The sequence below is a fragment of the Gymnoscopelus braueri genome, assembly GCF_963280865.1.
Source record: "Gymnoscopelus braueri genome assembly, chromosome: 21".
In the NCBI taxonomy this organism is placed as follows: Eukaryota; Metazoa; Chordata; class Actinopteri; order Myctophiformes; family Myctophidae; genus Gymnoscopelus; species Gymnoscopelus braueri.
The window spans coordinates 37,903,096-37,919,438 of record NC_137623.1 but is presented as its reverse complement, the minus strand read 5'-3'; the positions used below and the strand labels follow the sequence as shown (position 1 = coordinate 37,919,438).

The following is a 16,343-nucleotide window of genomic DNA, read 5'->3' as shown; positions in this document are numbered from 1 at the left end:
GAAATTCATGGAGTGGGTGTTGTGAAACTTTTGCCACTCACAAAAGATATACAATTTAACTTTAGTTTTGTTGAAAACGTTACCTAGTATGCCTTTAACATATTTTTTTTATAGTTGCTTTATTATTAAAGGGTGTATAAAATAATCTTTTTAGAGAATGACATTTTTGTAAAGAGGGATGATTTTTATTTAGAAAAAAAAAAAAAATAATTCAAAGTGAGTGTTTTCACGAAAGTCGTGCGCACGACTTTGAAAAGGAGATACATTTTTTTTTTTAAATAACTTTTTTTTTCAAAGTTTTTTTTTTTTTTTAAAGTGAATGTAGGATTTTTTTTTTTTTCAAAGTGAGTGTTTTTTTTCTTTCAAAAGGAGATTTTTTCCATCAGAATGGGGCTCCCCGTGGCGGCCGGGGTCCACGGGGGTCCTCGTCTCTACCCGCCTCGGGGTCCGCGGGGGTCCCGGCGGAGTTCCATGGGGGTCCCCGCGGACCACTGGAGCTCCAGACACTTTGAATAATTTTCGACTTTTCTGATGGAACATCCAGGGATGGTGCTCAGCTGCTCGACCCGTTCGAAGGGCCACTCTTCCTGGGTATCAGATGGGACGAGTGCCCCCCTCCCAGCTCTGGAGGTGTGCCTCCGAGCTCCAGGGGGGGGTCCCCCGTTGTCCCTGCCCGAGCCCCTGGAGCAACTCAGCAGGCGCACCTCCAGGGCAGGGAGGGGACTCGTCCCATCTGGTACCCAGGAAGGGTGGCCCTTCGGGGGGGTCGGGCAGCTGAGCACCGGCCGCCACGGGGAGCCCCGTGGACCCCCGGCCGCCACGGGGACCCCCGTGGACCCCTGGCCGGTCCACGGGGACCTCGGTGGAACCCCGGCCGCCACCCCCGCCACGGGGACCCCTGTGGACCCCCGGCCTTTGAAAAAAAATACTTTGAAGATGAAACAATATTTGGGAAAAAAAATGAAAAATTACCAAAAAAAAATGAAAAAGAAAACATTTTATTGAAAAAATAATCTCCTTTTGAAAGAAAAAAAAACACTCACTTTGAAAAAAAAAAACGGGAAAAAAATGGAAAAAAAAGTTCTTTCTTCCTCAATGTGTGTGTGTGCGTGCGTGCGTGCGTGCGTGCGTGCGTGCGTGCGTGCGTGTGTGAACTACAGGCAGGGCCGCGCCAAGGGTAGTGCGAACGGTGCGGCCGCACAGGGCCCCGCGCTTGGGGGTTCATTTTTAATGAACAGAATCACATTTATTAAGAGTTATAAAAAGAAATAACCGCAAATAACCACCAAAAACTCGGAAATATCCGCCCAAAACCGCAAAAAAATCGCGCGCGCGCGTGGACGGGGGCTGGCACGCGTGCTGCGCGCGCGCACGCGAGTTCGCACAGGGCCCCGCATTTCTCCCGCACGGCTCTGACTACAGGCCCTGGTATGTGTGAGATGTATGCACTTCCTCTTTCTCTCACTCTACAATCTCTCCTCTCTGGCTCAATATGTTCATCTTCATCTCTCCTCTCTGGTCAGTATGGCTGTGATGACTCTGAGAATCTCACTCTTTCAACACAGTTTTATCACAGTGTATATTCTCTAATCAAATAACAAGCTAGCTGATTTTGGCTTCACAAGCTGTATTTCAGTGTCCAGGCAGCAGACACTGATAAGCACCTGGTCTATTGTAAATGTAAAGGAATGTCTTCATGCTTCTGTCTTTATTTACACGTTGCTTTCCTCTTCTACAACCCTGGTGTCCTGATCAGCAGAGGAGATGAAGCCTCGTCTACGACCAACACTTCCACTGATGTTTACATAATCTGGACTGTCCTCCTGAAACATGACAACACAGTTAAATAAAAATCATGAATGCATTGCAACACATTGAGAAAATGTGTTGCAATACTGACAAGAACAGGATATAGTTTAATAGAGTATTGTAACTTAGACTGTCATTGTAATGAGTTGTGATGACAGGAAACTCACCAGGCCCACCACATAACCAAAGGAAGCAGCAGCACAGACACACAGACTCCAATACCAACACGAAGAATGACAAGATGACACCATATTTAACATGAATTATCAACTGAGAAAGAAACATAGTCAACATAGTTTTCAGTGTGGTTCATGGTTAATTATGTATTTAAAATCTAAAACTACATCTGAAACTGCATTATACACTTTAGTATATTTAGTTGTCAGGTTACAGACTGTAAAGTACATTTCATTCCAATCATTCCCTCCAACAACCCCCTCTGTCTACTCACTGTCTATCAGTGGTGTAAAGAAAGTAACTAAGTACATGTAGCCTACTCAAGTACTGTACTTAAGTATAATTTTGAGGTACTTTCACTTTCCTAGAATATTTCCAATGTTCTATACTTTTACTTCTACTCCACTACATCTCAGAGACAAATATTGTACTTTTATACAATTATTTGAAAACTTTAAAAATTACTTTTTGGATTTTGATTGTTATTACAAACATACATTAACCACTTCAGCCTTATTTAAACTTTGGCTATTTGAAAAAGCCGATCTACAAGCTCACAACACGTCCCGATGCGACGCATTATGCTATTTTAAAAATATTTTTTATCCATTTTAGACATAACTTGTGAAACGGGACATTCTGCATGAATACTTTTACTTTTGGTAGCCTACTTTAAGTATATTTTGCTGCTAATACTTTTGTACTTTTACTCAAGCACTTTTTACTTAAGTAAAACAAATCTAAGTAGGCCTAGTTTTTCCACCACTGCTGTCTATTGTGTCCATGTGCAGCAGCACCTCAGTAGAGTTGTTTTCTCCCAGTGAGTTCCTGGTGTGACAGAAGTACAGTCCAGTGTGGGAGGGCTGCAGAGAGGCCAGAACCAGCACCTGTCCTGACCCTACCTGGACCAGGGAGCTGGAACCAGGAGGCCCAGTCCTCTTGTACCAGGTGTAGTTGTGTACTGGTGGGTTAGCATCACTGCTGCAGGTCAAGCTCACACTGCTGCCCTCTGCTGGACTGTCTGGTGGACTGACCTCCACCGATACATTCACTGGGCATCTTTATACACATCAAAATGACAGAATATTATTTTTATCATACACTATATATTGTTATTTTATATTATTATAACTATTATGATTAGCCTATTATTATTATTATTATTATTAGTAGTAATTAGTAGTAGTAGTAGTAGTAGTAGTTGTAGTATATACATGTATTATTATTATTATTATTATTATTATTATGAATTATACGTTTTTATTAAAAACACATTTTATGAAAAATCACTCACACTGCACATCCAACATCACAGCTTCAGACTTCCATGTCTCTTGTCCTTCAACAGCACACTGGTAACTCCCAGCATCCTCTATTTTGAACTGGAATTCTGGGTTGGATACTCGTTGTCCATCTTTAAACCAGACAATGTTGGGTCTTGGTTTACAAGATGTTTGACAGGTGAGTGTCACCCATGTCCCCTCTGACACAGTGGGAGGAGTCACCTGTACAGACAGTTCTGATCAGAAGAATAAAAACAAGATGGACGTCAGTTGGTGAGATTGTCAGGAAAGATTTGACTTTGATTACATGAAAGGTTAAAAAAGTGCTCGCGTTTACCTGTTACAGACAAAGATACTGGATGACTGGTCATCCTATCACCTGTTGTCCAAAACCTGAAGTAATAATCTCCCTCATCACTGGCTTTTATGTTATTGATCCTCAGGGCACAGTTATGGCGTTTATTACCAATGTATTGAATACGACCTTGATATGGAAGTTGTTCGGAGATAAGAACTTCAGTGTTCCCTGAGTAGAAGTAGAAGAACCAGAATGTATCAGTGACCTTGTGACCCTCTAGGTAGAAATATGAACAACCTATATCTACTGATGAGCCTCTCATGACACATGGAGATGGATTGGGGAAGGTCACTCTATACTCATCACTGCAAGCACCTGTAAAAGACAAACATGTAACAGCTGTCAAAAATTGGTGAATCTGCAGATTATTCTTTCTTTTTTATTCATGTGAGATCATTCTGATCTTCTGATCCAAAAAAATGCCTGAAGTAGGTATTTTCCTCAATATGATAATAGAATAGAATTTCTATATGTTTTTTCTGTACATTACCCACACAATTTAATTACCGGTAGCTCTATGACACAGTATTTGATTTGTGCTTTGCAGTTTGGAAGTAATTTAGTAAATCTATGAGGGGTGAACACACTGTGAATATGAAACCATTACAAACTCTCCTTACCAGGTACCAAGATCAGAATGTCCAGGATCACACTGATTGTCTTTAGAAACCTCATGGTATCTTGAGGTGAAAACTGACCCCAGCATCAAGTAACTGCAATGAAAGTTAATTTCATCCACAGTCCCTTTCCATTGCAGGAAGGGACATTGAGGGGGAAATGTGAAAGCTGAAATAATAATAAATAGACTACATAAAAACATATTGTATTGTAGGCCTATGTGATTTTGCGGTGACGGTACACTTCTAGCGCAGGAGGCACGTTCCAGAGCTCGGCTCCGGACAGCTCCGGCATTAATTAAGCACTGCAGGGGAGAACGAGGTAAGATGAGCCAGTGGGTAAGTAGAAAACTAGAACAGTGTTGTCATATCGATGGCCAAAACGCAAAACCTCCTATCTGAAAAATGTTCATTGTTGGGAAAATGAAAAAGAAGACTACAAAATGTTGTATTTTTTTTGCACAATGCTATTTTTTTATGAAACCCATCACATAATACACCGTTTCTGGATGTCTGGACTATATTACATTATTATATGTTAATTACACTGATTTCATATTGCAAATGCAGATAGGAGGTTTTTCCCCACTTTTCCTGGATAATTCTGCAGATAGGAGCTTTTACACTTCAATGTTAAGTGATTGCATAACTAAATAATGACAAATAATACTGGCTGTAAATACATACATTTACAGCTGCAAACAGTTGCATCAGTGGTGTGGTCTAGTTTTTTTTCCGGAGGTATACGATAATCATTCCCTGCACGAGATGCGTGTGGTCGTGGGTATACGCTAGCGCGTTTTCAATGGATTAAATGGTAGACTGTATACGCTTTTCCCCAAAAAAATCTGCACTGTATACAGCGTATACAGCGTAACACTGTAGAACACACCACTGAGTTGCATTGAATGCTTTTTTGCAGGGCAATGCTCACAAAAAATTTGCTAAGAACAGTCCACAGCAAGAATCTAAAATAAAAGTGCTTACAAATAAAATTTACTAAAAGGACAACAGGAATACAATTAGGTGGACCACAAAACAACTGACCCAGGCACCCCTCGACATAATCCCCCCTATACTCTCTACCCCCCAACTCCACCACCTGAAATACCTCCCCACTCCCACAAGCCCCATTCCCCCCAACCAGCACACCACATGCCCCAAACCCCACCCACCTAAACCCTCATGCCCTCCAACTCCCCTAACTCATACAACTGGATCACCAACCTTGTGTCCAGTGTGGATAGTGGAATAGTATGTAAGATCATTGAATGTCTTAAAGAGCCTATAAGCAAGGAGGAAAGACGGATGCCTTGACCCTAGAATCACCAAAGCCAGGGAGGAGATGAGAGCAGCACACAGGGACTTTGTCGCTGACCAAAAGGGAGAGGGTCTGAGGGAGGAATATAAGCGGAAGAAGGAGGAGCTATACCACGTGTATGCAACTGGAACAACAGGAGCTGACCCAAAAGATCAGGGACATTAAAGAGGTGCATGTTAACCAGAAGCATGGCAAGAGCTGGAAGCTCATCAATGACGTTTCTGGCAGAAGCTCTTCTCAGACTTCTGGGGAGAAAGCGCAGTGGAACGAGTTGAAACATGGTACCAGCACTTCAAAACACTCCTAGGAAATCCTCCTTCAACCGAAGAAGAGGATGATCCGATGTTCCCGTCTGGTATGGGAAGGTCATGGAAGACAGATCATTCACCATGGATGAGTACCAGAGGGCCAAGGCTACTATCAAGTGAGGCAAGAGCTGCGGGGAGGATGGAGTGATGTATGTGCCCATAGACGAGGTGGTGTTGGATTTTATCAAGCACACACGTCTAGCGAGCTGCCGAAGCTGTGGCGCAAAATGATCATCAATCCAGTACCAAAGTCAGGCAACCTCACCAAGACAGACACCTCCAAGGTATTAGCCTGAGCTCACAAGTCGCAGGTTTTAGACCCATCTCAGACCCTGTACTGAGAAACTCGCAGAACGGCTTCCGCCCGGAGCGAACAGCAGGCGGGCAGATACTGGTGCTGAGGAGGATACTGGAAGGAGTAAGAGAGCGGAATCTTTCAGTGGTGATCACCTTCATGACTTCCAAAAGGCTTTTGGCACCCTCCACCGGGGGAAACTGATGAACATTCTCCGGGCCTACTGAGTTCCTGAGAAGATGGTTCAAATGATGGAGACAAGCTACTCGAGACAGTCCAGGACTTCAAATAACTTGGGCCTGGACTGCTTCAATGGAACAGGACCTGAAGGTCCAGGGGGTACTTGACTAGAATGCCTTGCATGGGATGAGGAGAGTGTGGAAATCAGACATGGGAGAAGACCTCAAGAGGCGGCTGTTCGTATAGCTACAGTGTCAGTACTGCTGTATGGGGCTGAGACATGGACCGTCACAGCACAACAGGAAAGGGCCTTGGATGGAGTCTACACAAGAATGCTACGAATGGCACTAGGAGCCACATGGACGGACCACATCAGAAATGTGGTCCTCTACGGTAACTTACCATGGGTCACAGACAAAGTCAGAGAGAGAAGGATGAGGCAGGGCACTGCGTCAGGCACCCATAACTAGTGGCAAGCAAACTGACACTATGGGAGCCAACCCAGGGCAAAGCCAGGAAAGACAATAAGTGCACCACCTACGTAGATGAACTTCGGCGTAACAGCTTAGCTAACAACACTGTAGAGCTCAAGGCCCTGATGCTAGATAGGAGAGTGTGGAGGGCAGTGATTCAGGAGTCCTGAGTTGGTGTTGGCTAGACCACACTCGCATCGCAAAGACCCTATCCTATATGATCCGGCCTAACTGGCCCATGCCCCCGTCAACATAATCCCCCCCATACCCTATACCCCCAACTCCACCACCTGCAATACTCCCCCACTCCCACAAACCCCATCCCCCAGACTGCCAGCCCACACATCTCCACATCCATAACTCAAACCCCCATCCCACTTCAGGAGTCCCGAGTTGGTGTTGGCTAGACCACACTCTTGCATCGCATCGCAAAGACCCAATCCTATATGATCCGGCCTAACTGGCCTATGCCCCCCTCAACATAATCCCCCCCATACCCTATACCCCCAACTCCACCACCTGCAATACTCCCCCACTCCCACAAATCCCATACCCCACAACTGCCAGCCCACACCTCTCAACCCCCATAACTCAAAACCCCATCCCACTCCATACCCCCAAATCCCACCCAACCCATTACCCCCACTTCCAGAACCCCCGATCTCCATGCCCCCAACCAGCACACCACAACCCCCAAACTCCACCCACCCAAACCCTCATGCACCCCCCACCCCATAACCCCCCAACCGCCACCCCAGACCTCCCACACCCCATAACTCCAAACCCCATCCCACCCCCATACCCTATACCCTCCAACCAACACACCACAATATTCTCACAGGTTTGTTGGCTGCCACGGTGTTCACGTGTGATTTTGATCTGCAATTATTAAAAAATCACGACATGGACGTTCACATCTAAGCAGCAATGACAACCTCTAACCACAAGTTCAAAATGTTCAATGCCAAAACCTCCTATCTATACCTAAAAATGACCTCCTATCTACATAGATGCACATAGGAGGTTTTTACCTAGAAATAGTTAGGCTTACAAACAAACATTATTTTGTTAAATAATGCTTTTTTTATGCTCATTTTGAGATCAAGACATTCTACAGTACTGTAACAAGTAATACCATTAACATTTTTGATCAACTCACACTCTTGGTGTGATAAAAGTTTCACCACCTGACACTAATCATTAGCAATCAACAAGGCAATGCAATTAACTTGACAGTTACTAACAAATACTTAACTAGTAAGGGTGGAAGACACTTTTATATTTTGAAAATAATTGATTACTACAAACTGAAAGACATTTAGACGGTCTACATAACATAGAATTCCCAAGTTTCAGCTCTGTCTGCTGCTCAACTAGTTCTGGTGCAGATAAGAGGTTTTGCGCTTCAACATTTTAGCACTAATTGGCACTGAACAAGATAGGAGGTTTTAGTCAAATGACTTTTCTGACAAAATGAGAGGCGGGACTATCTTGCAGACAGACTGAGCATGTGCAGCACAGCCTATAGTCCTCATCCACAGTGAAATCCGAAAATCATGAAATTTGCACTTAGGAGGTTTTGCATTTTGGCCATCGATATGACCTTAAATCTAATCAACATCCAACATTTACACATGGCTGTGAAATTGGGAAGCACATGGGGAAAGAATTTTTTTTTTTACATTAAAGAACTGTTTTTTTTGCCAGTAAGATTTCTACTAGGGACGTGCTGGCCACTGGGAAATTTGGGGAAATTCCAGAACGGCCGCTCCATTCCAGGCCGAACCAGGCTGGCCGTTTAAAAAAAATGCATGTTGGTGTGTTGCAACTATGTCTAGTTATCTAAAGTAAAGTGGTGGGAAAAGTAGGCCACTCAAATTGTGTACTTAAGTAAAAGTATCAATACTGCAATGTAGAAATACTCCATTACAAGTAAAAGTCCAGAATTAAAAATGTTGAGTAAATTTACACAAAAGTATTGGAATAAAAAATGTACTTAAAGTACCAAAAGTAAAAGTGCTCATTATGCAGAATGTCCCATTTCACAAGTTTAAAAAAATATGTATTTTGAAAATAGCAGATCTACAAGCTCACAATGTGTCGCATGACACATTGTGAGCTATTTTCAAATGGCCAAAATATAGGGCTGAAGCGGTTGGTGTATGTTTTGTAATCAAAATCTACAAATTAACTAGTAACTAAAGTTATTATTTCGTTTCTACTTAAGAAACTTACTTATGGGATATCATCGCCCTCTGGTACAATACAAAGGTATTGGTATCAAAATGTAGGCCTATTTAAAGTACCAAAAGTACTCATTATGCAGAATATATAAACAATATATACAATAACAATAGCATGTTACCTGTATGTGTGGACTGTTATAGTTTCCCTCCTAGGGGTCAGTCCTTAGGATTAGAGCATATCACAATCATAAATATTTAAGACTATATTAAAGCTGGTATAAGTGGACTCATCTGACCCAACACTACCTGCATCCTGATGTCTTCCCTTCTTTCTAAATGCACTTCCCTTTGACCTGTAGAAAGATACTATTTAGTTAACTGTAGTACAACTCTAATGACATATTAATAGTTGTGCATATCAGGACATCAGTACTGTAAGTAATAGTACAACTCTAATGACATATTAATAGTTGTGCATATCAGGACATCAGTACTGTGAGTAAACCGTTACTACAAGGACATGTAGTCTTTCACAATGTCAAGCATGCATAACCTAATATTTTACTGTTCAGCAGGAGTAACAATCATTCACCATAGAACTGAAATACCATGATGTGGAAAAATAGTGACAAAGTCAGAATTAAAAAATTTTATGTGTTTTTATTGCTGGTAATTTAGCTTAGCAGGTGATTATCCATTGAATACATAAGTAAAAGTTAATCAAAATTAGTTGAACTATTAAAGAAAAAACAAAACAAATATAATTATACAAATATATCATAATTATCACATTTTGGAGGTACTTAGTAGATAGCTGTTCCATCTTTAACTCCCTACAGCTGACCTAGCTGACCTCTGCCTATCTAGAAATTACAGTACTTTCAAGAGAATTTACCTTTTTCCTTTTTTTTATAACAATGACAGAGCAGCTATAAAGACAGCTGAGGGAATTGTAGACAATATATTGGAAGGATGCTAGAATTAAGGCATCCGTACTTCAGTATTTCCTAGTATTTTCATTGTAAAAAAACAAAAACAACCACATGTTGATGGTGTTCTTATCTCTCCCTGAGCTCTGGGTTTCTCCCCTTTCCATTCCCAACTCCACCAAAGCATCTTTACCATTATTATTTAATTTCTCTATTTCACCCGCAACTCCTCTGCTGTTTCCTCAATGTGCATGCGTGCGCGTGCGTGTGTGCGTGCGTGCGTGAACTACAAGCCCTGGTGTGTGTGAGGTGTATGCACTTCCCCTTTCTCTCACTCTACCATCTCTCCTCTCTGGCCTATAGCTGATCTCAGGTCAAGCTGTATTTCAGTGTCCAGGCAGCAGACACTGATAAGCACCTGGTCTATTGTAAATGTAAAGGAAAGTCTTCATGCTTCTGTCTTTCTTTACACGTTGCTTTCCTCTTCTACAACCCTGGTGTCCTGATCAGCAGAGGAGATGAAGCCTCGTGTACGACCCCGGTTTACACTGAAGGGTACATACATTGGATTGTCCTCCTGAAACATGATACATTTACACGTTAAAATGCATAATCAATAAATCATAATGTATGAAATGCATCAGTATACATGAGTGCAATCAATGAAAATACCATAGCTCTCCTCACTGCTATGTCCAAGCCAGAATCTTGTTTCCTTTAAAAGTAAGACTTTTTTGAAAATATATTGCAATACTGACAAAAACAGGATATACAGTAAAAAGTGCATTTCTTTCAGTAACATTTCAAAAAAGTGAAACATTCATTAGATTAATAGATTCATTACACATAAAGTGAAATTGTACTTTTACTACGACTCCAATCAAATTAATGTTAAGTTTGTAACACATTTGGAACCGGATTTGACCAATCAAACCTGGATCTTACTTTAGTGATGCCTACATGACAACTTTGATATAGGATTCTAATATTTTGAGATACAGATTTCTTTCTATTTTCAAAAAGGCTTGAAAGTACAATATTTCTGTGTGAATACAATATATGAAGTGTCACTTTTATAATTAGGCTATATTACAGAAAAGAAACGTACTTTTCCACAATAATATTTTTTTGGGGGAAATGCACCTGTAGCTCAACTATTTGATACACGCATGGATATTTGAAGATGTGGCCAAGCCATTGTCTTGAAGGTGCAAACAACACAGGTATCAGCATTACGTTTGAGAGATTGATCTCAGTGATCTTTTTCCGTCCTAGCCTTAAGTATCATAGTGCAGGATCCTGCGATGTGAAAAATGAGGACGTCCAAATATCTTTTTCAAGCTCCCGTCCCGAGCCACCAAAAGAAGCCAAATCCATGGAAGAAGTGCCTTTGGTTGCACCTCCAACACACTCACATGACTTTGATCAATTCCCTTCCCCTATTTGCACACACTAGGGCATGAGGTCACAAGAATAGAGCATTGGGATTAGACTGTCATTTTAATGAGATATGATGACTGGAAACTCACCATGTCCACAACATAACCAAAGTAAGCACCAGCACTGCCAACACCTTGACTCCAATACCAACACAAAGGATAAGAACAACTGCAGAAAAAAATACACCACGTTTAAAATGAATTATCAACAGAGTCACAGTGTGTGTCAGGTGAGACTCAGAAGCAGACGACAACAGCAAAACGGATCATGTCCAGAACAAAATAGCAGGCAAGGGTAAAAAGGTAGAGAATCAAAAGACAGGTACAAAGGATCAAACGGACAGGCATAACAGGGTGTAAAAAAACAAGAAACACACAATAATAATGTCAAGGAACAGGTAGAGAACTCAGGGAGTGAATGGTGGCGTCCCTGTTTTGTTTTAAAATACAGGGCTGGTACGGTAGACTTGGTATGATCAGGTGACCGGATCGGTTGAGGGGGGCTGAGGTAAGATGAAAAGATTGGCAGGTCTAACAAGAAAGTGGAAATAGGTGTGCAGGTAACAGTGACTAGATTAGACTGTGGGAGTGGCCACAGGGAATGGAGAGACAGACAGACAGACAGACAGACAGACAGACAGACAGACAGTCAGACAGACAGACAGACAGACTATAAATGTTATTACAATCATCCCTTCCAACATCTTCCTCTGTCTACTCACTGTCTATTGTGTCCAGTGCCTCAGTAGAGTTGTTTTCTGGAGGGTCTGTGGTGGAATAAACATTGATTATGATTGATATGATTAGCCTATTATTATTAGTAGTAGTAGTTGTAGTATATTAAATTATTATTATTATTATTAGTATATTATGAATTATTCGTTTTTATAAAACAATGAGAGAGCAAGACGTCACATGAACTCATATAAACTCACACTGCACAGCTTCAGACTTCCATCTCTCTTGTCCTTCAACAGCACACTGGTAACTCCCAGCATCCTCTATTTTGAACTGGAATTCTGGGTTGGATACCCGTTGTCCATCTTTAAACCAGACAATGTTGGGTCTTGGTTTACAAGATGTTTGACAGGTGAGTGTCACCCATGACCCCTCTGACACAGTGGGAGGAGTCACCTGTACAGACAGTTCTGATCAGAAGAATAAAAACAAGATGGATGTCAGTTGGTGAGATTGTCAGGAAAGATTTGTCTTTGATTACATGAAAGGTTAAAAAAGTACTCTTGTTTACCTGTTACAGACAAAGATACTGTCTGACTGGTCGTTGCATCTGTTGTTGAAAACCTGAAGTGATAATCTCTCTCATCACTGGCTTGTATGTTATTGATCCTCATGTTACAATCATTGTGTTCATCACCAGTATAGTTAATTCGACCTTGATATGAACGTTGTTTAGAGATAATAACATGAGTGTTCCCTGAGTAGAAGAACCAGTATGCATCAGTGACAGCCTGATCCACTGGGTATTCATATGAACAACTAATATCTACTGATGACCCTCTGCTGACACATGGAAATGGATTGGTGAAGGTCACTCTCCACTCACCACTGCAAACACCTGTAAAAGAATAAATAAATAAATAAGTAGCTGTCAACAAAAAAGGTCAATCATTTTTTTTAAATCATATGAGATACTAATTCTGATCTTCTGGCCACATTCTATTATGATTTACATTAAGTTGATTGTGATTACATGACAAATAGTTCAAATAGTTGAATGTAGATATTTTCCTCAATATGATTATATAATAGAATCGAACAGAATAGAAAATATTTTTTTTTTTTACATTCACTGTACCTCAATATTTTTGTACATTCAGCAGTTTTTGACTAGTAGCCTACTTTATTTTATTTATTTAAAAATGAAACTTCTGATCAGCCTCGGTGGAGGAGGGTGTCTGTTGCAAGACCCGAAACACCCAGTGACTCCAGGAAACAACACTGATCATGTGTCCAAGTTTGTGCATCATGTAGATGTTTTGTTAAATGAATTCTAGGTACAATAAAAAAAAGGTTGTTGAGTATGTCTTAGTGGATATATTGATCTGAACGGAACTAAAAGCTGTTTTAAATATAAAGGAAAATTCAAAACAAAAAGCAGCCAATGAAAATGTCTCCTAGCATGAGGTGATAACCAATTGAGCGTATCATACTATACATAAAGCAGTGATGTGTACAGTAAAGACACCTGAGTACATTTAATGAATGAAGATGTGTCTCAGAGGTGTTCTGATATATGATATCACCATAAACCAATGATAGGAAGTAGAAGATGCTGAACAATGTGTTTTCTTATTTGAAAGGTAAAACAATTGATGATCTATACATTCATCTGAGACTATTATTTGCTTTACTTCAATATGAGGCTTTAAAGAAAATTCAGAATCTAACCAAAGTCCTAAATATTTGAATCCGTCTGTAATGTTTTAAGTGGAGACCCGCCTGTAAAATAAATAACTAATTCAGAAGATGTACGATTAACATAGTACCTAATACCAACAACATGCTGCAAGATTTCTGCTTGTTGAGATTATTATTTAAAAGCCATTCTTAAACCAAAGAAAATTCTGTTAGCAAGGAGCTACGCTTAGAATTTTAGATACATCAGAATCAGATCCATAAATAGTCGCTTTGGCAGTCATTTTGTACATCTATGAGGGTTGAACACACTGTAAATATGAAATTCATTAATATAAACTGTCCTTACCAGGTAATAAGATAAGAATGTCCAGGATCACACTGATTGTCTTTAGAAACATCATGGTATCTTGAGGTGAAGCATCAAGTAACTGCACTCTCTGTTCTGTAATGAGCTGACGATAAATATATGGCTATGTCCATGCGTCTACATTAACATCTAGACATACTGATATAACCAGATCAACAACACACACGTACACACAACTAAAAAGGAAGTCAAGGTTAAAACCACCAGAATGTGGTCTTCATTACTTGTACACATTTATGATTCAGAATGGACAGTATGAAACTTAACTACTGCTCACTTTTAGTTCATTGTTCTCTGTCTTAATGTTGAATGGTGCTTTTATTTACTGCCTTTATCCAAAACACTTTACAATGTACAGTATTATTCACCCATTCACACACATTCACACACTGATGGGGGGTGGCAGAGGAAACTATGCAAAGCACCAACCTGCTCATCGGGAGCAGTTAGAGGTTTTTAGTGCCTTGCTCAAGGACACTCTGTCTGTCTGTCTGTCTGTCTGTCTGTCTGTCTGTCTGTCTGTCTGTCTGTCTGTCTGTCTGTCTGTCTGTCTGTCTGTCTGTCTGTCTGTCTGTCTGTCTGTCTGTCTGTCTGTCTGTCTGTCTGTCTGTCTGTCTGTCTCCAAGCTCACAAAGCGTCGCATCGCGATGCGTTGTGAGCTTGTCGATCTGCTATTTTCAAATATTTTAGAACTTTTACTTTTGGTACTTTACATTTTGATGCCAATACTTTTGTACTTTTACTGAAGCAAATTAGATTTTTTACTTTTACTTGTAACAGAGTGTTTCTATATTGCAGTATTGATACTTTTACTTAAGTAACTGATTGTTACTAACTAAGTTACAGTGAGGTAATTCAGACACACTCACAGGTGTCTCCAGAGCTAGCTAGTCTGTCCAGTAGGCCTACGTCTACATTAACAGTAATCTAGACATAATGATAACCAGGTCAACAGCACACACCTAAAACTAAAAAGGAATGCAAGGTTAAAACCACTAGAATGTGATGTTTCCTCTCGTCATGTCCTATCCACACCTCTCATATCCACCCACTTATGTATGTCTCAAAAGCCTCTGCAGAATCTGCTGCTGTGCATTCATATAGTGTTACATACTACTCTGAATACCTATATATTATTTCTGAAAATATAGAACTCACAACACGAGTGACACGTCACATGTAAGGAAAAACACTGAATAGGACTTTCATAACTAGAAATATTGTTCCTGAAGAAACAATGTGGGCTCGCTTTAAAGCCAAAAAACTGTAGTTATAAAAAGTAGGCCTACAAATTCAGTTTGACTTGGTATCTCTGTCTTTGTGTCGTGTGTGGGTGCAGACTTGCCTCCGGTTGATCGGATCGGGGCACCCGTTATCATTCTCCTAATTGTCATCAGTTAAACGCCTACTTGAATAGCTGATGGTAGTAAGGGGATGTAGGGGTATAGGGGGCAGGAGTGATGGGTGTGTGGGGTGCTTTCTTCCCCCTGGCTCCAGTGAGCTTGTAGATTAGCTATTTACTATGGTTTAAAGTGTGTGTGTGTGTGTGTGTGTGTGTGTGTGTGTGTGTGTGTGTGTGTGTGTGTGTGTGTGTGTGTGTGTGTGTGTGTGTGTGTGTGTGTGTGTGTGTGTGAGAGAGAGAGAGAGAGAGAGAGAGAGAGAGGGGGTATGGGGTGTGGGGGTGGAGGGAGTTGTGTGGGGTTATGTTGACCAATACACACCATAGTGTTAAATTGGAGCTTGAAATTTACAAAATTATTGTCATCAAAATTTCACCCATTTACACACCGATGATGGCGGAGGAAACCATGCAAGGAGCCCTGCTCATCGGGAGCATATCGAACTGTGAACCTCGCAGTTGCCATCCGGGCGCTCTACCGGCCACGCTACCCCTGAGCCACTGCCGCCACATCTACTCACACTTTCCAAAGACTTTCAACCTTTTCCCAAAATAGCAGATCTACAAGCTCATCACACATCACATTGTAGATCGCTTTTCTTCTGTATAGTTTGCATGACAGAGGGGGGTATGTCATGTGATGTGGGAGGTGGGGTGGCGGTGGAGTATGGGGTGTGTGTGTGTGTGTGTGTGTGTGTGTGTGTGTGTGTGTGTGTGTGTGTGTGTGTGTGTGTGTGTGTGTGGGGGGGGGGGGGTTTGGAGCTTGCAGTGTACAAACGTTTTAGCATCAAAATATTGAGTCGGTAGATGGCAACTGCAAGGT

At 41.2% G+C, this 16,343-nt stretch overlaps 1 protein-coding gene across 1 annotated transcript; it reads right to left on the bottom strand.

Annotated features, from left to right (window-relative positions):
- Positions 1 to 1,712: 1,712 nt before the first annotated feature.
- Positions 1,713 to 4,343, bottom strand: LOC308076986 (neuronal growth regulator 1-like; the record flags this gene model as incomplete). Its single annotated transcript, XM_080417510.1, has 5 exons — positions 4,248 to 4,343; positions 3,607 to 3,942; positions 3,281 to 3,505; positions 2,784 to 2,947; positions 1,713 to 1,823 (listed from the first exon to the last, which is right to left on the bottom strand). Exons 1-5 carry the CDS (start codon positions 4,300 to 4,302, stop codon positions 1,713 to 1,715), a joined length of 891 nt encoding a protein of 296 aa, XP_080273636.1. The 5' UTR covers positions 4,303 to 4,343.
- Between the last annotated feature and the right edge of the window lie 12,000 nt (positions 4,344 to 16,343).